This window comes from Pempheris klunzingeri, chromosome 12 (genome assembly GCF_042242105.1).
Source record: "Pempheris klunzingeri isolate RE-2024b chromosome 12, fPemKlu1.hap1, whole genome shotgun sequence".
Taxonomy (NCBI): domain Eukaryota; kingdom Metazoa; phylum Chordata; class Actinopteri; order Acropomatiformes; family Pempheridae; genus Pempheris; species Pempheris klunzingeri.
Window position 1 is genome coordinate 15,420,522 of NC_092023.1, and position 26,255 is coordinate 15,446,776.

Here is a 26,255-nt window from a genome sequence, read left to right on the forward strand (position 1 = left end):
CTTTTTGGTGGGGAAATTATTTCTCGCATGAGGCGAGCTGGATCTGTTCTGCACAGCGGAGCGCGCACTGCTACGTCTTTTCAATGGATTTCAATACAGTGGAAGTAACCTGGGAATTAAACTATTGTTGAGCCGCTTTTTTTAGTTCGCAAATTTCGTTCCAGCAAGGGTTTGTGTTTCACATAGAGAGGAAGACGATGATCGTCGCAGTTTTGTATGTGCTTTTCCCTCTTTTAGGTAAGTTTGGTTTCATTTATTACCACCAACAGCTGTCCGTTTCATACTAATTCACCCCATGGGTGCGTTTTATATTTAGCGGCTAAGTTGTGAGCTGTATTAATAAGAAAGGAGCCTGGCAGAGGCAGCAGCTGCTCTCTGAGCACAGGCTCCTGTGTAGAAGTCCAAACTGCTCCAAAACGACTAAAGTCAGCCAGGAGCTTCCTCGCCAAAGAATAGTGGACGTTAAAGCACATTTTGAGCCAAATGCACGTTTGTATCGGCGGCGTGGAGCTGTCAGTAAACTGGCTGCGTGGATCACAAAGTTGTCAACTGCTTTCAGCCAGTCCCTATGTGTGCTGTCCCCTGCAGACCACTGATCCCTCACTAGATGTGCCGTCATGTTACTGGAGAGCCTGAAAACCCGTCATAGTTTAATCCCCCTTCAAAGTGCTTAAGCTCTCAATGTGCACTGCGAGCAAAATAAACAATCAAAGGGGGCATTATTCTTGTATTCTGATCCTAAATGCCACCTCTTGTTTCCAGATGTGTTGTCTTATGCCGAGGAGAGCGTGCGTGCCGGGGCCACCCGGCTGGACTGTGTCAGGGCCAGCGAGCAGTGCCTGAAGGAGCAGGGGTGCAGCACCAAGTACCGCACGATGAGGCAGTGCGTGGCCGGCGGCAAGGAGAGCAACTTCAGCATGGTGGCCGGGCTGGAGGCCAAGGACGAGTGCCGGAGCGCCATGGACGCTCTTAAACAGAGCCCGCTGTACAACTGCCGGTGTAAAAGGGGCATGAAGAAAGAGAAGAACTGCCTGCGCATTTACTGGGGGATCTATCAGACACTACAAGGTCGGTTTAGTGCTTTTGGAGGAAGTTTATTTAGTCAAACACCCTGTTCTGATTTAGAAATGTGTTGTGCTGCTGCTTCTGATTAGAGTATGTGTTCCCATGTGTTATTTTTGTATAAAGATCTATCAGAAAATGAAGCAATATTGCAACATTACTGCCTTTCCCCCCCCTAGGGATGCCATAAAACCTCCCCAGGTCCCTCGGGGTTTTTGTTTGGGTGGGACTGCCACATTTCGAGAGCACCCTGCAGCTATAGTTAATGTGAAATGGACATCCCGCATAGGTTTTCTAATCTGTTCTGTGAAGGGGTGAGATGATTAGTGGCCCCAGCTCCTCCCACTGCTGTATGGAGGGGGGCACCATCAGTCCTCACCCTCCTTCCCCATCTCAGCCCAGTGACCCTCCCCATCCCTGCCGCTGCCACAAGCCCCCCAAAAACTCCACAAAGTAGCACACAGCTATTTATCTCATAACGGTCCAATGTGATCATGTGCAATCACTCAACTTTGATTCAGATTTGGCCCCAGACTCGGTTCCCAGCCACGGCCCCGCAGAGCCGAGATACTTTTTGACCTCCTAAATCACTTTTCCTTGAAGGTAATGGAGCGTAAAGCCCCTTAGCACTGGCAGTGCCATCTTAAAGTGTTGATCGTAGCAGGGGGGCCTTTTAGTCCCTAAACTGCATCCAGCCCATCGCCAGTGAGTCGGCTTCCAGTTGTGCAACACAGCTGACCAACCTGCCTAATCAAGCGTGTGGCTGTGTGCCAGCGTGGACATCGACTGACCCAAATAACCCATGTCACATGCAGGCCAATGTGTAGGGTGAAGGATGATAAACAAAACAGCTATCTATCTATCTATCTATCTATCTATCTATCTATCTATCTGTAACTTGTGGTCATCATCTTCCTCACAGGTAATGACTTCTTGGAGGATTCTCCATATGAGCCTGTGAACAGCCGTCTCTCTGACATTTTCCGCCTGGCTCCCATCATAGGTAAGAGCAAAACCTCCTCTGCGTGGAGGCGTTCACTCCACCCCTTTTTTTTAGTTTTTGATTTCTTTCATTGTTTCATCGGCCACCTGTCTTGAGTCGAGATGCGGTTTGAGCTCCAAGCCGCGCATGCTCTCACACCGAAGGTTATCCGTGTGTCAAGTGTTTATCCTCCCTCATCCTCTCCGCTATCTGTCTTTGTCTCCGCTTGTTCTCGCCCCAGCAACACCGCATGCCGGCAGGAAGTGACCTTGCATGGGGAGCTATAGTTCTGAGTCTCATCAAGCAGTGGCTAAAGGCTTTTCAGAAGTAGGGAAGGAGGGCTCTGTTGCTGCTGGTCTATTTCCCTGTGGTTGTGGACAGCTTCCTCTTGTGGCTGTTTTGAATCCACTTGTTGAGAAGAGCGAGTGGGCAAGTGAGCGAGCGAGTGAGTAGCTTAGTGAGTAACATGAGAGCATGACAGGCATTTTTCTATTCAGATCTGTGAGCGGGAGCGGTGCTGACTCAGACCTCTAGATGGCGATGTTATTCCCTTCTTCACAGGCACTCGGGTACTCTATGGTCCCGCAGTTCAGACTATTGGAGGTATTAAGAGAGCCTGAGCTATGAATGTGGCGCAATCATGCAGCTGCTTACACTTTCATTGTGACACTGCAGGTGACGAGTGCCATGTCAAATCAAACAGACACGCTCTGCCTCCACATCTTCAAAGAACAAGGCTGATATTTTGACCCCTTTTGATGGAGAGAGGCCTTTTCATTCTGTTTCCTCTGTCATTTTTATCTCACAATGGGCTGATTTACCCTAAGCTAATGCTTTTCCTACAGTAGGGTGAGATCATAATGTGGGTGGTGAGATACAGATAAACAAAATCTTGAGTATTGACTTCATGACCAATTTGCCTTTTAAAGAAACACCGGCTGAGAGGCCAGCTTTTTGTGATTCCTATTCTCTCCTCTTGCTACCCTCTTTAGAAAAAAAAGAGGAAGACTTTCAAAGGAGAACCCACCACGCCATACAGCATATGTCTCTGGCCCCTTGATATGCCAGTCAGTCCCAGCAAGGACGGGACACCCACAAGCCATCAATGACTGCAGCATGTGCAGCACAGGACCATAGTTTACATCACAGGCGGGCGACATCTCTCAAGAGTGTGAGCTGTAGGTTGCAGCAGTGGGAAAATACAGATTTATAGCGCCATTCTTATAGTGAAGGCAGGTACTCCTTATTTGATGTCCAAACGCCTCGTTTAGTTGATTGATGGCTTTGCATATATATATATATATATATATATATATATATATATCTCCCTTTGTAAGTGGCAAAGATCAGACACCGGCCTGGGTCTCTTACTGTAGTACACCTATCTAGAATAGGTTTACAACTAATGATTATCTCCATTGTTGAATAATCTGCTGGTTATTTCCCTCTTTTACATGATAAATTGTTTAGCGCATCAAATGTTCAAGAACAGTGAAAACATGCATCTCAAAACTTCCCGAAGCCCAAGGTCTTCAAATTGCTAGTTTGGTGTCAAAAACCAAGATATTCAACATACAATAATATAAAATTTGTCAGTGACTCAACTGTCCAGGCGATTTTTTTGAATACTGGCTTCAGTGCTTCAGTGCTTCGGGAACCCTTTTGGCTTGTGACCCTTTAAAATGACGATATATGTGACCTCTCATCACAAGATTTGCAGGGTTTATATAGGTTTAAGACGTAAAACTATCCAGTATGTAACTAGGAAAAAATCTAACATGAGAAAAGTACAAAAATAAATCTCATTTTGTGTCATTTAAAATCTTTTCTTTATCACCTCGAGATTCTCCCGTTTATCTTGGAATCCTTTGGGAGGTCGTGACGCCCAACCCCCTCTGAACTAATGGACTAGTCGTTCATGTCCACTTTGCATAATTCTCTCGTCATAATATCAGATCAGTCTGGGTCTATTATTAGAGTGCAGTTATGGAGAGCTTGACTTTTTCTGTCTCTGCCTATAGTTTCTCTGCACTTTATGCGGATGAGGAGTAATATCCTAGAAAGACCTGTGAAGTGATAAAAAGCACACATTGTAAGACAAAGTTGCGGGACAATGCAGAATGCTGCTGGGGTGAGGGTTGATCAGTGAATAGCAGGACAAGGCTAAGAGGACAGGAAGCAGAGAGCAAGAGATCACGCTGCCTCATCTGCTCTTTCTGTGGAAATGAAAGGGCAAGGTGACAGGAGAAGGATGGAGGCAGAAATGATTAGAGCTCAGAGCTTGTTTTTGATCACTGAGACAGCCGTGTATGTTTCAGTTATGCAGTGCAGCACACTGAATTGAAGCAGAGAGCTAGAAATATATACTAAAAGCCATAAAAACATACATAGCTTGAAAGGGGATGAATATGAAAAGTACTCTCTGGGGATTCTCTTTTTAAATTATGCAAATGCAGGTCTTGTTTTGCACAGAACTTTATATTGGAGGTAGTATGATATTAGAATACAGTACAATACCCAATTTTATTGTTTTTCCTCATTGTATTCATATTAGAGGTTTCTGGACATTTTCTATTTTCTCAGGTTTTCAGTATCACTGCGCATTTCTCTTGAACATGTCTTTTCCACACCTTCAGTTTCACGCTGAAAGACAAAATATTAATTCTGTTAATTCCTGCTCATAGCGAAGATGAAAGAATTTCGCTTCAGATGAACCTTCTCAGGGCCTCAGACACCAGTTTTTTGTGATCCGAGTCAGCGGTGTGTGGTCAGCCCGCTATTTCAGGAGACCCCCTGAGCGTGTCTCATGTTTGCCTCAGTCAGGCAGTGTGTGACTCAGTGATCCCAGGCTATAGGAACAATAGGCTGCCACGATGATCCTGTAAAACCATAATCGACTCCATGTCTCTGACTGAAGCGACTAATCTCTAGTGACACCCATACATACAGTGCACAGATGCACAGACGCACACTGCTGCCCCCTGAACACCTGTTCCCAGTGAAACGCCCATAGGCGTCAGTCTGATTTCATTAGAGAGACACGGAGGGTGCCGTCTTGGCCGCACAAATATACTGTATGTGCAGCTGATGTGGACAAATAAATGGATACATGCGTTGTCTGTGCTGATTCTTAGAAAACTGTCGAAGAACACAGGGATTAAGATTTAAACTCTGGAAGTGGCTCTCAAAGGTTTGAGTTTGTAAACAGAAATATTCTAAATAATTAAAGACATATTGGATAGAATATGTATAAGACACTGACAAAATAGAAATTCAAATAATCAACTCTCAGTGAATCTTTAGTGAAAAAAACACAGAGACATCAGGGTGTAAATTCTGCTTATTATTTTCAGATCTTTACCGGGGGCAGAGGCCTCTACCTCTGGCTTTGAGTCTAGTGAGTCTCAGTGTGAACAACTCACTTTTCTGCAATGGTTAATTCCTCAGCAGTACTTTTAGGGACATGGAATATGGGCAAAGTGTTGGCAAAATAGCTAGAAGTACTGTAACTATAAAGCTGGCTCCACAGTCCTTTAAATGTGTTGTTTTGATTATCATGAATGTTTAGGAAGAATCATGTCAGCATGCTGTCAGCGCTGTCACGTCTTTACAGATTTCAGATTGCCACCAGTTCTAAACGGACTTCAGCAGCAATACAGATTGAAAGCCATCTTGTCTGTTTTCATGGCTCGCCATGTCTCCTCTGATTAGCAAATCTTTGCTGCTTGGAAGTAGCTGGAAGTGATGCAGGACCAGCAACACCGCCATCTCTCCCTGTAACTTGATGTAATGATTCAATAGATGAGTTTACAGCATACATACAACAACTAATGGAAAGATTGGATTTTTTTACTCAGGTTACAGCTTTCATAGATTCTACAGACACGATGTTACCTCTATTTGTCATATATTCGTTTTTTGTGACATCTGTAAATGCGGAGGCTGTGAATGTGAACTGTAGTACAGGAAATATTTAAAGCCTATTTAACACATCAGTAGTGGTGGTGGAAGTAAGCAAGCCTCACTGCATATGAGGTTATAACCAAGTAAGTGCACCTGTGTCTGCTCATGATTTCCATTCCACTTCTCTTCGGGCTGTTGATTGCTCTCCGCAATTTCCTCTCCCAACAAAATGTTCCTGTGTTCAGTCCGCTCGCCTTTTCTCTCATCCTCTATTTCTCTACCTGTCCTGATGTCTCTGTTTCAGTTCATTAAGGGGCTCAGTGAGTTCTTCTACTGCCCGCGGAAGCTTTGCGACCAACGCTCGAGCACATAGAAGCACACATAACACACAGAAGTATGCCTGCATGAAAAGCTACATCTGCACAAATGTTTGCACGTGTGGAATTTTAGTTATCTGAGTATGCAGAATATCTGCACAATTTGGTTTGTGGCCTTTCTCTGACCTTAGAGAGGTGCTAGTAAGATGCCAGTTTCGGAAATCAGTAAACAAAAAAAAAGGTAGTCATCACGCCGAGCAGCAAAAGCAATACGTTTTTTATCGCACCGCATGAGTTCACATAGGCTTCGAGGAAGGAGAGAGCAGGGTTGAGATGAAATGGCTTGCCCTTCTCTTCACCAGTTGCCCATGTTTATGAGTCACTGATCCATGCAGGAGGGTGCAACACAGAAACAGAGAGCATTATTCTGAGATTAAAGTGGACTTGGAATTACTGCCACACCATTTGGCCCAGGCCGCTAGGAAAATCAAAGCAGTGTGGGAAATGGATGAATACACAGCCTGGGTAGTTTTGTATTACAGTATTCATGAACTCTTGCTGTTCCAGGTACTTTTCGTGTCTCTTTCAAAACATTTCTCCACTTCATTTGCGACTTCCTGTTCTTCTGCATCATCTTGTTTTTCAGCACTTGAATGTCTAAAAAGGTATCGCATGCCCAGCTCTCTCCATCATCGTGACCTCTATTTTTCTTTTTTTTTTTCCTCCTGTATATTTTGTTTGTGCCAAAGCACAACTGAGGTATGCTTGACATTAAAGAAAAAAAAAAAAGAAGAAAAACACATCTCCATCTGGGGGAATCTGGGAAATGGGTGATTTGAACTAGTTTCAAAACATGTTGGCAAGATTACGGTGCATGATTGCACTGTTTGCAGATAAATTACATTTTCGCGTGCGTGCCAATTGTCATTTTGCAAGAGTACAATGGGAGGTGAGAGAAATGTAACATGGGGCAAAAAGTGACACGGCCCGTAATCGACAGTCTGGGCAGCAGCCAAAAGTGACTTAACGTAAATACAGCAGCTGTGGTGAAATGATGGGGTGGCAGTGGGTGAAAACGGATAAGAATATCACAGAATCCCAGAGGTATGACCTATGAATATGGATGAGTTTATACAGCTATCATTTTCACTCCGGCCTGGCCTGACTGACCTTTTTCAGTTGTTTAGCAGTTTTGAAGTGATAATATAGCATTTAGGTTGGCAGCACTTATCTTAAACCACTGTTTGTACTTCAAAACTTTGTAGTAAACAGGGCAGCGTCTGAAATTTACAGCATAGTATGCAGCCAGCAGACAGAATTTTTAAACTTCTCTAAACCCTTTCTCCTCCGTGTCTTTCCCTGTCCTTTCATGTCAAGGGCATCGGTAGCTGTTACTTAAATGCAACTAAATCTAGACAGATTTTCCTGAGCGTTGGAGCTATTTATCTCCAACCTGTGCATGTTTGAAATGTTCAGAAACTGTGTTCTCTGGCTTGCAATGAATTTTTTTTCTTCCCCTGTCGCTATGTATTGATGTCTGTTTGGCTTAAACTCTCTCCTTAAGCTCTGTCCTCTTCCCAGTTGGCTGGTACAGCAGCTCTCTGTATATCACCCACTCACCACTCATAAGCCCCAATACGCCAAAGCTCAATATTGTGTCTCTTCCATGTGTCAAGACTTCAAACACATCATGTCCTCCTCCCTCCTACTACTGAAGTCAACCTTGAAGCGGAGTTGCAGCGATGTGTGCATGTATGTGTGTATATATATATGTATATATATACAGTATGTGTGTGTGTCGTGAGTGTGAAAACATCTGTAAGTGCGTGGCCCCGGCTGTCAAGCCAAGGCAGCGCTTCAAATCCCCCTGGCTTGCCACGCAGGGCTGAGAGGCTGTCAGCACCACTCAACCACTGGCTGCAGAGGAAGTCACTCTCATTATGAGCTGCCAATGTTTAGAGATAAGAGTGTCTACTGCTATCTCTTTCCTTGCTTGTGTTTGTGTGTGTGTGTGTGTTCCTGCGTCTATGTGTGTGTTTATGTGAGCGCCAGATAGAGTCAGGGAGGGAATGCAGAGGAGTTACAGAGGTAGAAACATAATTTATTGTGCTGTATCTTTTGGAGAGAGAGTATCTTGCCTGTTCTCTTAACTTTATTTTTCTACCCTTATTTATCCAGAGTTGGTTGGCTGAGCACACTCGCTCTTTTTTTTTTTTTTTTTCTGCCATTCCCCGCTTCACGCTTATTCAGTTAAATGTATTTGTAGCTAGGAGTTGCTGTGGATATAAACAGTCCTACACTGTTTGCCACCAAGCAGATGTAGTGTTTATTTTGGAGAAGTTATAGGAGTGGGCGTTGCGTCATTTTTTATTGAATTTTTTTAAGCCTCATAACATAGTGATGCACCAGTCTGATACATCGGATCCAGATTGGCACTATCGAGTCCTATCGATCAGGCATGATACACACTGAGAGGCTGAGTAAATACAGACCACACAGAGGACAGCTGATGGACTGTGATTATTAGAGACAGTTTTCAGGCAAACCCCCAAATCTTGCAGGAACAGAAAATCTTAATCTAAAAGAAAAGTCTTACTCATTGCCCACCACACTGTTTTCCTATTAGCTTTGATGAAGTCATGAGTTTCCTGGTTTGGTTGTGGTGTCATAATCTTGCACTTCTGACCTCACCCATGTGCTTAGAAACCTTGCATCATTTTTCGGAAAGCTAGTCCCTCACCTTTGGAATCTAAATGACTCAGTTCCCTGAAGCAAATTTCATTTAAGCTGCATCATTAAAAGAGGTGCTTTTCTTTTCTGCTTGTCAATCACAGACCAAGTGCAGCTCTCAGTGTTGTCTGACTGACAGCAACTTTAATTTTAAATTCAAAATTGGAGGCTTTTCCAGAGTACTCCTCCAGCTTTTCAGTTGGTGAATAGTCAAACTGGTTTACAGTTCAACCCCCCCCCCCCCTTTTTCAGACAAAACCTGCAAGGTTGAAGAACTAAAAAAAAAAAAAAATACGTAGAGAACTTTTTTAGCGATGCTAATGTTCTAAGGGTAGCAATATTTCTCAGTTGGTCCATCCGTCAGCCTGGCACTTTAGTCCATGCTGTCAATATATGTCTTCTGTTACATACATTCACTGTCCCCAGAGGATTAATTATAGTGACTTTGGGGCTCTGGTGCAAAAATAACAAGCTTTTTAGTTTTTGATACAGGGCTTTTAACACATGGCATTATTCTAATCAGTTTCAGCTGTACTTGGAGTCAGTGCTCACATCGCATCCTACCATGCTGGAAATGATCCGGCTAACAAGCTAAACACAACATAATACAAGTTATCAGCAAACGTATGTTGAAGGTCAAGGAGCTGAGTAGAGAAGAAGAAGAGTACAGCTAATGCGATTCAGGTCTGGCACCACCGTCAGGATAAACATTACATTTCATGTGTTCTACTCCTTGGGAGCAAAAGGCAGCTAAGTTTTCTCTCTCTTTTCTATTTGCCCCACAGTTCTGTTTCAGGCGTGTGATGCTAGTGAGGCTGTAGACTTTTGGTCTTTTTTTTTTTTTGCTCTGTAAGTTCTCTATAGTACAGTGACATGACATGTGTCTGGTACCCATCCTTGTACTGTATCCATCCATCCATCATGCAAGTCCTCATCTACAGTATGTCGTCTGTTTGCAGTGTATTAAAAAAAAACCCTGCTCCTATAGATCTCGGTGTCCCGTTCCCTGCACTGGAGTTTGTTTTGTTAAAGACTCCCAAATCCACTGCCGACGTTACTGTCCCTGTGCCTTGTCTCATATGAAACCTAATCAATATGGCGCTGTGTTAGATTGGAAACTTGAGGCTGTGTCTACAAGAATCTATTGATTTCTCTTTTTTTTTTTTCCCTTGTTCCCTTCTCCTTTTCCGACCAAGCTCTTCCGCTCAGGCCGGGATCAAAGGCTTTATCCTTCAGCAAGGTTTGAGGTGTACAATTCCAGACTGAGATCCACTCCTGTGTTCTGAGAGGACACAGCCTGTTGGGGATTTGTGTTTTCACTGACCTTGTCTCATCTCTGTACAGTTGATTTTTAACATACAGTAACGTGAACTGTTCAGAGATTGTAAGAGATGTACGAGTGTGTTTTTAGTTAAATATTGATGGATTGAAGTTGGTGGTGGTTTGGGAGGAAAGGCGAGGCTTAAGGAAAATCCATCTACATTGTGAAAGAAAGATTATTCTGATTCAGTGGTAGCTGTCAGCTTGCATTGTAAAACGTACTATATTATGCAGCAGGGGCTGGAGCTGGTTCAGATTTAATCCAAAGGCAAGGTCAAGAGAACACCTTTATATTACATGTCTCCCTGATTGTGGAACTTATTTTTATATTTCCTCCAGGTCATTTAAAATTCTCCTTCCCCATGCAGCTACATGTCAGCTGGCCACTTAATTCACCGCACTGTGGCCAGCTGATCCAGCTGTGGGCCACTGGCAGAATAATTCTAACAGCAGCCATATCATCAGGTTGCCAGTCCAATCACTGGCTGGCACACCATGGGCCAAGAAAATCATTTAGTTAAAGGTGACCAGATTTGAGTCCCTCTGAGAGGCCTTTGATTGGATGTAAAGTGGAGAGGTGATTCATCATAGTTAATAAATGCAGTTGACAGCTCAAATCAGTGGGAGGGAGCGTGTGCCAGGTCTGCCTCCCCCCCCCCAGCTGTTTTATACTGCAGGCAAATATGGACAATTAACTTTTCGCATAGACAGCTGCAGACACCTAGAGTTATATATGAATACATGTGCATTTGTAATTGGGCAAAAACTCACTGACAAAGGATGGATTGCACATTTATTTATATGAACTAACAGTCAAATTTGCAGTGTATCTGTATGGTGTAAAACTTTGCATGGTGTGATTGCTAGAAGTTCTTTTATGCAGTGTGAAAAGATATTTCTACTGATTTTAGATACATGTTAACAAAGCAAACACGGGCAGATGTTGCATGCTGGAAGCGGAGCGGCAGTTTACCCACTAATTACCTGTAAGTGAAACTATGGTTATTTGAAATCTAGACATCTAAAACAACCCTTCACCTTTCAACCAGACTTAACATTGAGGTTGAAACTTGGGAATGTTACTGCTGTTTCAGTGACTATGTTATAGCATGTGCTTAAAACCCTTTCACACTGAATTACAGTCCTGTAAATGGTGTCGGAAAAAAAAAACATGTGAACTTTTGACAAAATCTAACCAATTTCGAACCTGAATGTCTCGGCATGTTAGGCCCTCAAAATCACCAAATCAACGCTTGCAAGCTTGTCTGCACCTAGATTTACATCCTGCCTCGGCCTGTTTGCACACTTTACACTTTCAAACAAATATAAATGTGGCGAACAACCTTATATTAATAAGCAATTAAGAGAAGATCGCAGTGTACTGAATTATGAAGTGTTATAGTCACGTCGCGTTTTGCTTGGCAGGCTGAGCCATGACTGACCACTGGCAGGTGCACCAAAGCCACGGCCTTGTGTTAAGCTGCTGCTGTAAGCCCTCAGCTGCACCCAGTCAACTCACAGGATTAACTTGCCTCGGCTCCGACCGTCAGGGCTTTCATTTGTGCATTTTTTTTTTTTTTTTTAAATAGAATTTCATACTCTGCCAAAGTAAACCAGACTGGACTGAGCTATACTGAGTCTGGAGCTTATTGTATCGTAGATGTTGTGTAAATTCATGAGACAGCTTTCACAGTCAGATGTTATCTTTATGAAGAGAGTGTAACATCACACTTGACTTTACAAGCCAAGGCTGTTAATTCAATACATGCTGTGAATTTATGCATTTGGTTGGAATACTGTCCAACAATGGAAATGCCTGAGTTGTTGAGCTAATAAATTGTAGTGTTTTTGTCACCACATTTGGTTGTTTCTGTCGTTTTGTAAAGCGCTGGTTATTTTGTTACACCCTTTATTTGTGGAGTCATAAAAGCCAAGGCTCTGTTTTGATGATTATTTCCCATTTAAAAAGAAAAAAGAAAGATAAATGCGTGATCGCGATGTTCTTTTCCATTCTTGTTCCATTGGCTTCTAGTTTATTCTCTTTGCTTGTGCAACAAGCTTCCACCAAATTCTTGATTATGTAGTGATGTGTTAGTTATGTGATTAATACGTTTCAGCGTCCATTGTAGTTGGTTCTTGATGCATGAAAAGGTTATTTTGGTAAGCTTGTGCACAACCTCTCCGTGGCCCGGCTAAGCTCTTTTTTCATATGTTTGTGAGGCATTGGACGTGTAAGGACCTCTTTTCCAGGGAATCGTGAATGTCTTGCAGATTTTTGCAGAACTTCCTTCCTTCTAGTGGTACAGCAGTGTACATTTTATTTTCCTGCTTAACGCACTTTGAAGGTCCCTACTGGTCAATTGGAATTAACACTCTGTCCCTTATGATCATGCTTGTCAGCGGCCACAGTGTGTCTGATTAAAGCAGTGTCTCTAACTAACAAAGGCCTCTCTGTGGAGAATAATAGCCTCATCCCCTTTTCTCACCCTTCTCCCTTTGTGCTTCTTCTTTTGATCACAGAACAGCAGCATCCCTGAAAAGCCGACACAGCCTTAAACAGGCATACATACACACACGCACGCACGGAGCCAAGAACCAAGAGTGTACACGCACCCACACTCACACACAAGTGCGAGAACGCATGCACCCGCTGGCACCCAAAAACACACATACACACGCAAACAGCATCCAGCTGAGCTCTTGTTCTGTGCCAGTCTTTGCTCTCAGAGATGTTAAATGAGGGCAGTGATACATAAATTTGCATGTGTTTCATCCACAACCGTCCTCTTAACTAAAAATCTATAACTGCATGCCCCCAATTTGCCAGGCAGCTTCAGATGCTTCTATTCTGGGCTCGTTCCATGTGAGGCTAGCGTGACTGTTCGATCGATTTGGTTGTGTGTATACTCTCTTCACACATAAGTGGGCTAAACAGCAATCTTTCACCACACCGATCGTGCAGTTTGTCAATGGGTAATCTAGGTAAACACCACCCAAACTGTTCTTTTGTCGCAGTTCAGCTGTTTGCTTGAACTCAAAGCACTTGCACTTGCTTTGATGTTAGCGTTAGATTTGGTAAGAAAAAAAAAAAAGGATTGCTTCCAGTTGTGGTGCTCATGCAGTCTCACTGAGCAGTTATAGAGCACGATCCAAACCACTTTACGCCAGATTCATACTGACAATGAATTAAAAAGCTAAAAGGTTCTTCTCACTATGTCTGCTTCAGATAAGAACTATACTCCCTCAGGCAACAATTCCTCTTTTCCTCATTCTCTGTGCAGCGTACTGAGCTGGTCTTACAATTCTGTGAAACTCAGGAATCATTATAAACCTTGCTCCTGTGTGCCCTTTCTACCTTTACCTTTGCCTACCTGGAAAACACCCAGAATGTGACTTTTGCCCGTCAGCTGAATGATCTGAATGCTCTCTTTCCGGTTCTTGTTTGACCTCTACCCTTTGACCTCTGAGTATCCCCTTTTATCATTTGGAGTCTTGACCTCCCTGTGACCTTTGTGAACCCCGATGACTCCCGATGGCTGTTGGTTGGTGGTCCTGAATGAAGCGCATCTCTTACAGAGGGTGGGGAACCTTGGAGCAGCTCCGCCACTTCGGCTCCAGGAAGGGGGGGCGCCCAGGGCAGGGTATCCCAGAGCAGAGAGCCCGCTCTGGGCAGAGGGAGCCCCTCCTCCACGGAACTACAGGACCCCAGTAGAAACAGGAGAGCTCATCCCAATTGGGCCATACTGGGTAATGAAATAGAGTTGTGTTTGTGTGTGTGTGTGTTTGATCGTGCATGATTGTTTTCTTGAGATAAAGTCAAACACAGAATAAAACTTCCATGTCAGATTGTTACAGTATCTGCAGTTGGTTTTCTTTGGTACAGATAAAGGTAGAAAAGTAGTAAAAAACAGTTCTGTAACTTTGTCCAGTTGTCACACTGCACAATTGTTACACACATCGTTTAAATTGGTGGCTGGTGATTCATTTGTCATCTTATGAGTTTACAGATTGCAAAACAAGAATTAGATTATAGTCCCTGTGGTTTTTGGGGGGGGGGGGCATCACAAATGCTGTTTTTCATAATGTGCACTTTTTGGCGTTCTGACTAGATTAGAACACATGTAGGAGTAGCTGAATTAGAGCATGAGTGCACAGCTTGCTCTTGGCTCATTTTGGGTATGCAGGACTTTCCAAGCGTGAAGAACTGCTAGTTATCATATATCATCTGTGTTTATACCCACAAAACAATATCATTGGGTTGCTACCTGTAGTTGTAGATGAAACAGAAGGCATCCAAACTAGGCCGGCACCAAATTATTTAGGTAACGATTGAAATAATGGTGTAATACCTTGAGAGTTTAACACATCCGATCCAAAGATACTTGGGGTTGAGAGACTGGATCTGTTGATCTGTTCACACTGACTTTAGCCTCTTTGGTATCAGATTAGGCCAGTTTTAAATTTTGGTTCCCATGGGACCATCTGAGGAAGGTGTCAGACCGTTAGCCTGGCCGTCCGTCTGTCTGCTTAGTCAGCTGTGTCAGGGAGGGTTGACATGTCCTTCAGAAGAGTTTCTACAGCAGATGTGCTCTCTGTTGAAAAACTGTGGAGAAGAGAGGGAGGGATGGATGGAAAGGGGAGGTGGCAAGAGACAGTGAGAAGTGAGGGTGGGGGGAGTAGAAGAAGCAGAGGATATGTCATATTTTGATATTCCCACTGTGCCATTTTGGCTTATGAATTTCCATTTTAGAGGGCAGTCAATGTCTGTGACTGCTACATTAGCTTTATGGCCAAAAACAGCTTATTGCAGGCTGCGATGGTGAGGGGGAAATATTTCATTCTGCATCACAAAATGCCGAAAAGTTAACTTGCTATGTCTTTGTGAATGAATTTGGTCATTATTTTGTAATTAACTGCATTATTTCAATTTTGGTGTAGATATGCGCTTAGAGTGTTGACACACACACACACACACACAGAATAAAGACACATGGCGTACTAGTAGATTCTTTTACCAGACTGCAAAGACATGAACATTTCTCACGGGCAAATGCATGTACACACACCCACCCACAGACGTACACTTAAGCATGTATGGGTGCACACGTTTTTGCGGAGAAACTAGCAACACACATTTTCTGCTGCAAGTCTTGCTGAGGGGGAGATTACATCAATAGGGTTGTGAGGCTGAATCATGCTGAATTGTGTGTTCTGACTAAAGCCTGGGGGGCTGCACACACTGTCTCCGTGCCGTTTTCTCTCTCAATTTCACTAGGAGCTTTTCCATCCACCTGCTGCAGTGCATATTTATTTAATTTCCACATTAAAATGTGTGAGTGGAAATGTCAGGAAAAAATTGTTTTAACATTTGTCCGATGTGAAAAAGAGTATGGCATGAAAAAATGGTGAGATGCAAATACCATATAGTACCTGAGTGTAATCTTGATAAGACGTGTCAAGTATCACATCGTGGTAACTGATGGAAAGTGATTCACATTTTATTTGAATTTTTTTGCCAGACTTTTTGCTACATTTAAATGGGGAAAAAAACTGTTAAATTTTTGTATTTCTCACTCTGGACAATCTCATAGTTTCAGCGACCTTACAAAACATCCGCCGAGCCAGGATCAGAATCAAATTCAACTTTATGAGCCAAGTATGGCGACACCTAAAAAGGAATTTTACTCTCATTGTCAGTAGCTGCTTAGATACAATAGCAAGAACAAATTTTCAGGACGACACGCCCACAGTGTAAATGTGACAACAAAAGGTAAACACGAATATAGAAGTAGAGAAGCTGTGCCTTGCAATGCAAAGAATGGTGGAGTAAACTGGTAGTGTTAAGGTATTGTACACACTGTAGTTGCACTGACATGCTTAAAAGCTGATGTATTGTGCGTGCACATAATCTCACCGTTTCTGTCAGTTTACTGGTGCCTGAGGGGGAGCAGCTGGGACAATGTAAATGTGTGGTCCGTCACTGTGTAGTACTTTGGGTACAGTACACTCTAGTACTTTGGGTTGGGCACAGAAGCTCTATGTGCCTCTTCAGACACTTTTAGTTTGCCAGTGTCTCAGAGAGCCATTTATGCAAAGGTTGATGTGTCGCTCTGCCACTCTCCGCCTGCCTAAATGCTCCTACTACAGTCTGCATTGTGTCGGTTTGTGCCTGGGTGGGTGTGTCTGTCTGTCTTTGTGTGTGTGTGTGTGTAATGAATGAGTATTTGTGTGCGCGTGTGTGTCCTCGGGGATGCTGGCGTTCAGATTAATTAAAAACTTCAATTCCTCTGTTCTCTGACAGGAATATGGATGCCGCCGAGGGCTTAACTGTAAATACTGTTTCTCCAGAATTGTCATTTAAAAAGATTCATTGTCCCAGGTAATACTTTTTCGTGGAAGGCGCTGTGGAGAGGATTTGAAAAAGAGCGAGTAAATGGACTTCCTGAATTGCCTTTAACTTACTTTTTTATGAGTATCACTTGTTTGCGTTAACAGTGGAACAGAAACTAAATGCGCATCTGTGTAAGATCAAACCTCATTCTCTGTATTGTAATGATCGTTTTCTGACCTTCTCCATTCACTTAAATGAAGAAAACAAAAGTTGCTGTGGCCTGTCAGCTGAACGGTGTTAACTGACCCTTTATTATTATCAAAATCTTCCCATTTTGGCAGAGGCTTAATTTTATTTTATTTTTTTTACCTCACTCAAAAACTAGATCAATGGAACAAAAAAAAACACCCCCCCAAAAAAATAGATGAAGCATCACAATACAGAGTAAACATAAATGCTGCCAGCTGGGCACGACACATAAGGGGGACCAACAGCTCTGCCACGAAATGTCGAAGATTATGACAGAGGAGGATGTTGCATGTAAGTCAGACTGTCTTTAATATCATGCTGAAGCCTGTGTCATTGGATTGGATCAGGTCTGTCATCTCAGTGAAGAGCCTCTGAAAAGCAATCCAGACCTGCCTTTTTGACTGATGGTTAAATTGTACAACCTTAGAAATAATCATTATGGTGTTATACTGCATTGGCCACCGTGAGGAAATTCTCTTTTTCTGTCTGAACGCATTGAATTCCCAAAGAACAGCTCCATGCCGCATTAAACCCAGACCCATTTGAGATCAGCTTCGCCCCTGGACTGATTTTTCAGGCAAGTTGAAATGCTTTGCCAAGAAATGCTAAGCCAGGAAGTTCAACTGTGCCTTGAACCCACCCGAAAAGGTTTCTTTTGTGGGAAAAGATATCATAAGAAGAGTTTGAGTTTTACACTTCCTAAGGCAATAGACAGTTTGAGACAACAGCCAGAATGAAAAGTCAAGTAAGTTGGTCGTGTAGTTCAGGACAGTCCCAAAGAGTCCGTGTAGGAAGAGAATTAAGCACAGTTCAGAGAAACTGCTAATTTATGTTTGTCCATTTTCTAGAGACTTCTGCTACAATTCAGAAGTTTTGTACTTTTGCTCCTTTACATTTATCTCGCCAAAAGTATTTAATAAACATTTATCTCACCTAGTTATTCAGTAAATTCTTATTGGACAATTCAACTGTATTCATCATAGTTTGAGAGTTTACATTCAAAATTAAGATTAAAGTTCACAAAATGTATTAAGGGAATGATGTGAAGTAAAAAAGAATTCATGTATATGTCAGCTTTTCTGTAATTAAAGAAAAATAACAACCATACATGTTACAGCATGCATCTTAAACCATGTTTAACACCCCTGACTATGATTGTTGGAGCAGGGATCAAACCTGCGATATTCTCTCTCTCTCTGCCACCCAGAACACACTGTCATCATCTTGTAGCCTCGTCTTCCTCAGGAGATTTGGCCACCGGCCCGCTGTCTTTTGGACGAAGCATTATCATTAAATGAGGAAGAGGAAAATCTCCTCCCGAACCAAATGAGTCATGACTGTCTGAAAGAGAGAGCTTATTTTAAATCAGCATTCTTAGTCAGAGGAGCTTATGAAGGGCCACGCCCAGAGCGCTTATCCTCTCATTCCATTCTTAGAAACTTTGCTCAATTCTTACAGCGTTAATATAAAATACTGATGATTAATTAGAAACAGAGCTGTGAGGTAAATATATTATTTAGCTCTGTCGCAGCGTTAAATGTTTGAAATTAGCATTTTTTTGGGGGGGAGAAAACCTATTGCACCTCATAAGGCAAATATAACTAATCTGCATAAAATAAGCAGAAAAGAAAAGGAGGGGAAAAGAAGGGAAGAAGGGGGAGGTGTGGTGGGGGGGGGGGGGGGGGGGGGGGGGAGTGAAACAGTTATGCACTCAAAGATGAAATATTTCAGTTAAACAGCTGCTGTAACGGAAAGATCATTGAGGATCATTCAAGCAGCGACAGTCACACAGAAATATTCATTTTCCTGGAGGAAAGCATCCAGCACTGGTCACTGGTTGTGAGTCATAAAGCACAAATCCATTTGACGATATTGATGCAGTTAGTACATAATTCATGAGAGTGACGTATGTGTTTTCAAGCGTACATCGAGCTGTCTGACTGATCCAAATGATCATGTGAATGTTTAATGCAACAAACTGTTATTTCGACAGAGACACAGAGTATGAACAGACACAGTGCCGAGACCGTTATTTCAGTTAGTTGTGTTGATTTTGTTAGCAGTTTCAGAAATATGTGATCCATTTGAATTTGAAAATAATTTCTTATTTCTTTATCAATGGAAAGTGTCTGCCTATAGATGAGTATAGTAGTTTTTCATGTTTAGGTGACCTGCTGTGCTATGACTTAGCTATTCCCAACATTTCACTGGCAGTTAAATGATTCATTGGATGTGTTATTGTTATTTGAATTAAATTAGTACCGAGTAGTCTCATAGTACATAGAAATTATGGAGAACTATTTGATCTGTAAAAAAAAAAGGGTCTGCGGACTATTCCACTCTATGGTTTGATTCCCAGCCGAGAAAAAAAGAGCCATACTGATACTGGATATTTTAGTGCTAAAATTGAGAATTGAGACTAAAAATTGTAATAATGGTATATCAGCCAATAGTATGTTTTTAACATTTCCAAATACCAAAAAATGATTTTGATAAGAATCCCTTAAATGTGGTAATTGAAGAATTGTGACTAAAATATGCACTTGGCCAGACAGCCTACAGTTAAAAAATACATCTTCAGTTCTGAGTTCTATGTCTAATTGACTGCAAACATATTTTTACACACCATGACATATGTGGAATGTATTGTGACTCATCAGCTACACAGATGCCTTATATCTGTGACAGCCTATCATCAGCCGATATATCTAATTCATATGTGCGTTAGTGCATTAGTTTGAACTACAATTTGCTTAAAAAGCTGTAGTCTGTAAAATGTATCACATAATCCCCAAATTATAATAACATGATTCCACTGAAAGTCAATCAAGACAAATCTATTTAATTTGCAAATATATAGTACAAAAAGGGCTTTAAAACCTGCACGACATATCTGTACAACAAAGACTGCATTTCAAGCTTGTTGTGCCTTTGTACCTGTCCATTCTGTTTAAAGCAAACAAACCCATTTCATTTAATTACTGTAAAATGTTGTTGTTTAACGAAAACAATAAAGAGCGATTCATCAGGCAGGATCCAGAGCCACAAGAAGATAAATAAGCCTAATGAACTGTTAGAAGAATACATATTTAAAGAGGTTAATAAAACCAACAAAACCCAGAAACTTCATCAGGCAAATTTACAAAACAAGGCAGGGTCAATAACATGACATTCCAGTTTTTATGTTTACTCGAGCCACTTCTTCAGCTCCTCTGCTCGCTCACCTCCTCCTGCGTTATGTGTTCGAGCAGAGCGGCACAGGTCACTGAGCGTGGTGTGAGCCCCGAAGGAAACCGTGGCAGTTGACTAACCAGGCGGGAGCGAGATACCCACTGCTACCCCCACAGGTTACTGGCACTGAGCCACAAACACCTCGCAAAATATCACACCCGTTTGCATTCATACTCCGATTCAAATCTCCACTGACGCACACGTGTGCTTTGTACACATGCATGCTAAAAGAAATGATAATGACAGAGAGAGTTTTCCAGGAGAGCTTGAAATAACACATAGGAAGGGGTATTATGAGAATAGGAGCTGGCATGACCGCACCACCTTAAGGGGATGGAGAGCGATGGGGTGGGGGGGGGTGGGCGCTGCTATTATTCATAGATTGAGACAGACATGGTGTGAGTGGTTTTTAAGGTCAAAGAAGATGGTAAACAGTGAAGCTGGCTGACCCACGGTCAAATCACTTGAGGCTGTCAGACGGGGAAACTTACTGAGTGGAATTAGTTTTTCAGAAGTCTGAATAGTGTTATTTAGAAATAAGAAGAGTATTATCCCGCTGATTGCGATAGAGATGGAGATAAAGGAAGAGCCAAACAGAGACGGGAGAAAAGAGGCAGAGATAGATGCCTGCTGTCCCTGTCATGTCTCTCTTTGAGTCTGTGTCCATCATGTGAGCTGGGCACTCTGCTGTAGTCGCTCGCAAGTTGTACTTCATCCATTGTTCACAGCTTGGCATTGACTGAGAGCAGGGGACTTATCCCCGTCTAGCCAGAGGGAGGGAGAGGTGAAAGGGACGTAATGTGCAATTGGACCAGCAAGAGGGCTACATAGCTGAGCGCGCTAATGTGCATCATGGCTTAGCATGCTCGCAGGTGTTTATGTGTGTGAGCATGTGGTCGGCCTTGATGTGCGCGCTGCAGAGAGCCAGGTGTCCTGATGTGTGATTCACAATACTCTGCTGTCATGCCTGTGGAGCATATCTGTTTAAATCACTGATGTTGACACACACACACGCACACACACGTTCATGTAGTGCCGCCACACCGCTGCTTCTGCTCCATTCTGCGGACTGAAAAATGAACAGGGGCATTTCCTTCCCACTGCTCCCAGTATGCAGTGATAGTGGAAAGCCTGCGGTAGCTCAGACCCCGGCAGGCAGTTTGACGTGGCACTGCAGAACTGTTTGGGCTCAGCGTGTTGTGATTGTGAGGACAAGTTAGTGGACTTGGCGATGAAGGGAGAACTTTTTTGCGGGAAGCCACAACATCTTGGTTTCTATCAAGAAGAGGATATTTGGAGTGTTTGTTATTTTAACGTCATAAGACATCATATACATTTACTGTAGTGGAGCAACTTGTTAGAGAAGAACACGAGTTATGGTTCTGCAAAAAAAACATAACTTTCATTCAGAAGTCAGCAGAGATAAACATCATTTAACCAAAACATAGAGTCTTTAATTCATCATATACTAAGCCATTGGTTTTGTCAGTATAAACTGAACCACATCACAAACAAAGCCTTTGCTCCTCATTAAACCTGCCCATTCTGAATGCCAGTGGACCCAAACATAACTGCGCACACAGGGATTTTTAACCTTAAATGTTAAATTCTGCTTTAATTACAAAGACCATCCCAATAAAGATATTGATTTAGAATGGATTACTTAATATAGAAGGTGAGCAAGGGTTGGAGGATGAGCGATGAAGGGATGAGGGGATGTGGGATGGGGAATGAAGGGACTGGGGGGGGGCAGGTGGGACAATGGGAGGGAGAGCCGTCTCTTTGTAAACTCTCATGGAAAAGAGCCCCAGCGGTTCCTGCATTCAACAAAGGGAAGAAAAGATAAAACGTGTTTGGGAGGGGACGGATGTGAAAACTGAGTTAAAGGGGAAAGAAATGGATATGGTGCGCTTAAACGCTGTCGTGCGGAAATGAGCTCGAGTTCGAGGCGTGGTCTGTGTTCCCGAACCTAGTTACAAAACTTCATTTCACAGAGGGTTTTACACTGTAATTGGTTTTAATGAGACATTATCTTCCCAATTTAGGCTTAGACCATACGTCAACAGACATTCTTTTTTTATATGCAAGAAGTGCTGAGTGTTAATACTACAGTGCAGTCAAAAGTAAGCAAACTCTTCATACAAAATACAGATTTAATCTCAGATGTGCAATAATCATAAACCTCTCTACAATATATACCACTAACTGTATTGGATCTTGTCACTTCCTTCACTGCTGTCCGTTAAATGTCTAACACGCTTATTTTAAGCCAAACTTTTGTCTTTTCCTAAACAGAACCAAGTGGTTTTGGTATGAGGACGTGTTGTTCCAGCACACTACATACCCACACCTGCTTTGAAGTACTATACAGTATGCACATATCCAAAGTCAAGTCTGAGGTAATTTGACACTTCTCAGTGAAGTCCATGAAGGACCACGGTCATAAGTCGTCATAGGCAAATCTGTGTGCTCACCATTAAAATGGGTTAGCATTTAAACATTCTTTTTTCAGAGTTTTATGAATATTTTTAATAAAAGCTGAGACCAAATAATTTGAATGCACTGGCCTACTTATTAAAAACGCGCCACTGTCCTTCCAGGATTTTACCGGCTCAAAACGTAGCTCTTGAATGTTTTTGTCTTTTAAGTCTCAAGTAGTGAAGGTGTCTGTTTGGTCGCTGACGCCAGACACAAGTCCAGGTCTCAAGCTCTTCAGCCTGACTTTGGGAAAGGTTTGGAATATGGGTTGGATGTAGTTTAAAACGAATGTCGTCACTAACTAACGCTTGCCTTTATGTCAGATGAAGCACCGTTGAAGTTTATATATCAGCGACAAACATGCAGTACGTTTTTCGATGCAGCTTTGTTTAATCCATCCTGAAAACAACAGAGTATTTCAGGATTCAAGAGCTCATACAAGTTTCAAAAATAGCAAAAATATAACCATAAAATTACCAATTAAGTGTTTTCACTTTATCGTGAAACACACGGTGGCAGCAGGAGCCTTGTGCCAGATTGCTGTGGGGCAGATTGAGCTGTGTGAGCAGAGAAAAAAGTGAGAGGCCGATGTAAATACTGGACATTTGGACCCACAGTGGAGCGATTTATGCTGCACGAGCTGTTTGGAGTAATTTTCTGGTTTGGTTTGGAACTCAAGACCCGGCTGTGCTGTATACTGACATGTGAGTATGTTGCCTTTGGCTGTATATAATGTGTGTGGGTGTAACGCAATTCAATTTCAGGTTTTTTGTGTTGTCAGACCTGTTGAGATTCAGGGCATTTTCAAGCCAGTAGTCGATTTGCAAGTCACAGGGCAAGTTTGGAACTTTGGAGTTTTGGAGTTTTTGGAGGTTTTTAATGAAATATGACATTTTTGTTTGATATACCAGTTTTAGAGTTGAAGCTTTAGACGTCGGGGATTCTTCTGACACTCAGTAAACCAAACAAGATTTCTTGATTTCATTATTATGCCACAAATCAAATGGCTTCCTGCAGTTTGGATCATTTATTTAAGTTTGGTTTAAGTTAATGTGTTCTCAGGAAAGGTAAGTAGGAACCCCTCTGCTTCAACATAGTGTTGCCTGACAGGATGCTTAGTCAGAAGGAAAAACATTTTTTTGCAGGTTTACTTATTTAGATGGTGGGAGAGAGCTGATTTGTCTGTGTAGGTAGGTGTGTGTGTGTGTGTGTGTGTGTGCTGGAGTGTATGCGCAAGCTGTGTGCATCTGCTTCTGTGTACACTTGAATTTGCGTCTCTTCCAGTAACTCGTTTTGGAATTGCCCTACAGTGTATTTCACAGGAAATACAAGTTATAGAGTTTTAGAGAGTTAAAGTCAGAGTTGGATTTGCTGTGCAGCTTTGTGTGTGTGTGTGTGGGGAGGGCGGTGGGGGGGTATGAGAGCGAGAGAGAGAGAGAGAGAGAGAGAGAGAGAGTGTATGTGTGTTACAGAAAGAAAGAGACAGAGCAAGCCAGCGAGCGTAGGCTGTGTGCTTAAACTTGAGAGATTTACATGCAAAGCGCTGGTGCTCCTGCATCTTAACTTGGGGAAGTGAAGGTTGAAATGTACTCAGTGCAAATGCGCTTACGACTGGCGAGGAAACCAATTTCATTTACAAGTGGGAACTCAAAGTAATGTATTCCCACACTCAACCACACTCCATCTTAAGATGTTTGACTTGTTTTCCTGACTTGAGATTTACAGCCTGGAATAACAAGGCCACGATATGATAAGTTAATTTACCCGCAGCTGTTTGGCTGATGCACTTTCAGACAGAATTAGCTGCCCGTGTGCATACTTACCAATGAATTAAACAGTGAAGTCACCCCGTGATGTCTCAGCTGATGAAACAGTGTCTTTTCCAATATTTCTATTGAGGTCTTAAGTATGTTAAGCACACTCGTCCTCAGGGTTGCAGTGGAGTTATGGAGATAAGAGGAGGGGGAAGTGCTCCTGCAGTGAGTAATTAATATCTATGTAAGTATGTGTCTGTGTGTGTGTGTGTGTGTGTGTGTGCACGTCTGTATTTTTATATATGAACCAGTTCATTCGCTGGACAAGAGCAAATTTGATCCCAATGGAGTCTGAGGTCATTTTTGGCAATTTGGCTTCAGTTTCACGAGGGAACAGAAGTCTTTAATTCCATAACTTTCAAGCCCCTCAGACTTTTCAGATTAAGGTGAAATGTGCGTCCAAGTAGTAACTTTAAGGGAGTAGAACAAGTGGATTTAAAACTTAAAAGAGCAAAACAGAGTGTATACATATATATTATAGTTAGTAAATCAGAGCGTATTTAAGCATCAGCCTAATACTGCAAATCAGAGGAATAACAGGCATTAAATTCACATATTTTAGGGAGTCTGAGTTGGTATTTAAATGTTCCTACAGATTATAGCACGATACAGAGATTTTCAAATGCATGACATAATTTTTTTTTTTTCAATCACCAGTTAATTGATATTTTCATCATTCCACCAAAGGTCTGCAGCCATGTCTGCTACTCCACATATGTTGCAAGTTGGCATTGTGCCTGTTTGTCCATGGCTTTGCGGTTGAGTCACACACAACCGAAAACTTGTTTCCCATTTTGCTCATACATCCTGCCGCCTCTAAATTATCTGTCCTCTCCCACTTTCGCTCCAGTCCCTTTTTTTCTCCCCTCACCTCTGCTCCCCTCTTTTTATGCCCTCTTTGCTTTCTCTTCCTCAATCCCCTTCTCTCCTCCTCTCCGCTTTGTGCCATGTTGTAGTTGGGATTATGTGCTCAGGCTGCCAGTTATGCTAGGCTTCCTCGCGCTCTGCTCTGTGGCCTACAGTGTATTTACTTGAGGAATTGAATAAGTTGGAGGATGGTGTGAAACTATTTCTTATTGCCATTAGGCTCTGGGAGGGTAATGAATACAGGGATTTGGTTGTCAAAAAGGTGTTAGCGGGGCCTGTTTTGATTCATGATGTGCAAACTGTGTTAAGAGGAAATGCATTTTATTATAAATCACGTATTTGAAGAAAGAGGGAGAGAGCGAGGGAATGAGAGAGGGAGAGAAAGAGAGAGTATAGTTTTATATTACTTTTTTATTCCAGTTGACTTTGGAGAGAACCGTTTAATTTCAGTCGAGTCTACTTTTAGTATCATGTTTTTCATTTTTTCCAGTATACAAAATGTTTTTTTTCATGCTAGGTTTTACTCAAAGCTTGAGTCAACAGTAATAAGAAACCAGTTGATAAAGCTGTATCCGGCTCCATTTTATTCTACAGAGGGAAATAGACCCTGAAACTCTCCCCAGTGTGTCTTTAGGGGCTTAGTATGGGCAGCCTCAATTTCTAAACCATAAATCTGGATGTGGAGAACAGATGTGACTCAGCTGTGACTGCAGCTAATCTTATTGTCTACACACCAGATTAAATAGCAGCTCAAGTGGCACCCAGAGATAGGTGACGTTGCTCGCAGAAAGCCAGCGTGAAGTCTCACAAGAGCAATTAATTTGTGCGCCCTGACTCTGTCTGAGCATCACGGGACCGTGCCCTTCAACTGTTGAGTATGACAGTTTTTCTGTCCACGTTAGTGAAATGGCCTCACTAACTTATAGAGCACACTGTGCTCTCTGAAGGGATTAGTGCATTCACCACAGTAA

The 26,255-nt window shown here is 42.4% G+C and overlaps 1 protein-coding gene across 2 annotated transcripts in view; it reads left to right on the forward strand.

The window, feature by feature from the left end:
* The first annotated feature begins 20 nt into the window (after positions 1-20).
* The window catches only part of gfra1a (gdnf family receptor alpha 1a), an 87,254-nt gene continuing 61,019 nt past the window's right edge, over positions 21-26,255 (forward strand). Inside the window, exons 1-4 of one of the 2 annotated variants that reach the window (XM_070840841.1) lie at positions 21-237; positions 763-1,068; positions 1,985-2,065; positions 13,891-14,061. In XM_070840841.1, coding sequence (XP_070696942.1) covers positions 198-237; positions 763-1,068; positions 1,985-2,065; positions 13,891-14,061 — 598 coding nt within the window. In that variant the 5' untranslated portion in view covers positions 21-197. The remainder of the gene's footprint in view (positions 238-762; positions 1,069-1,984; positions 2,066-13,890; positions 14,062-26,255) is intronic. The other variant, XM_070840842.1, reaches the window with a different exon arrangement.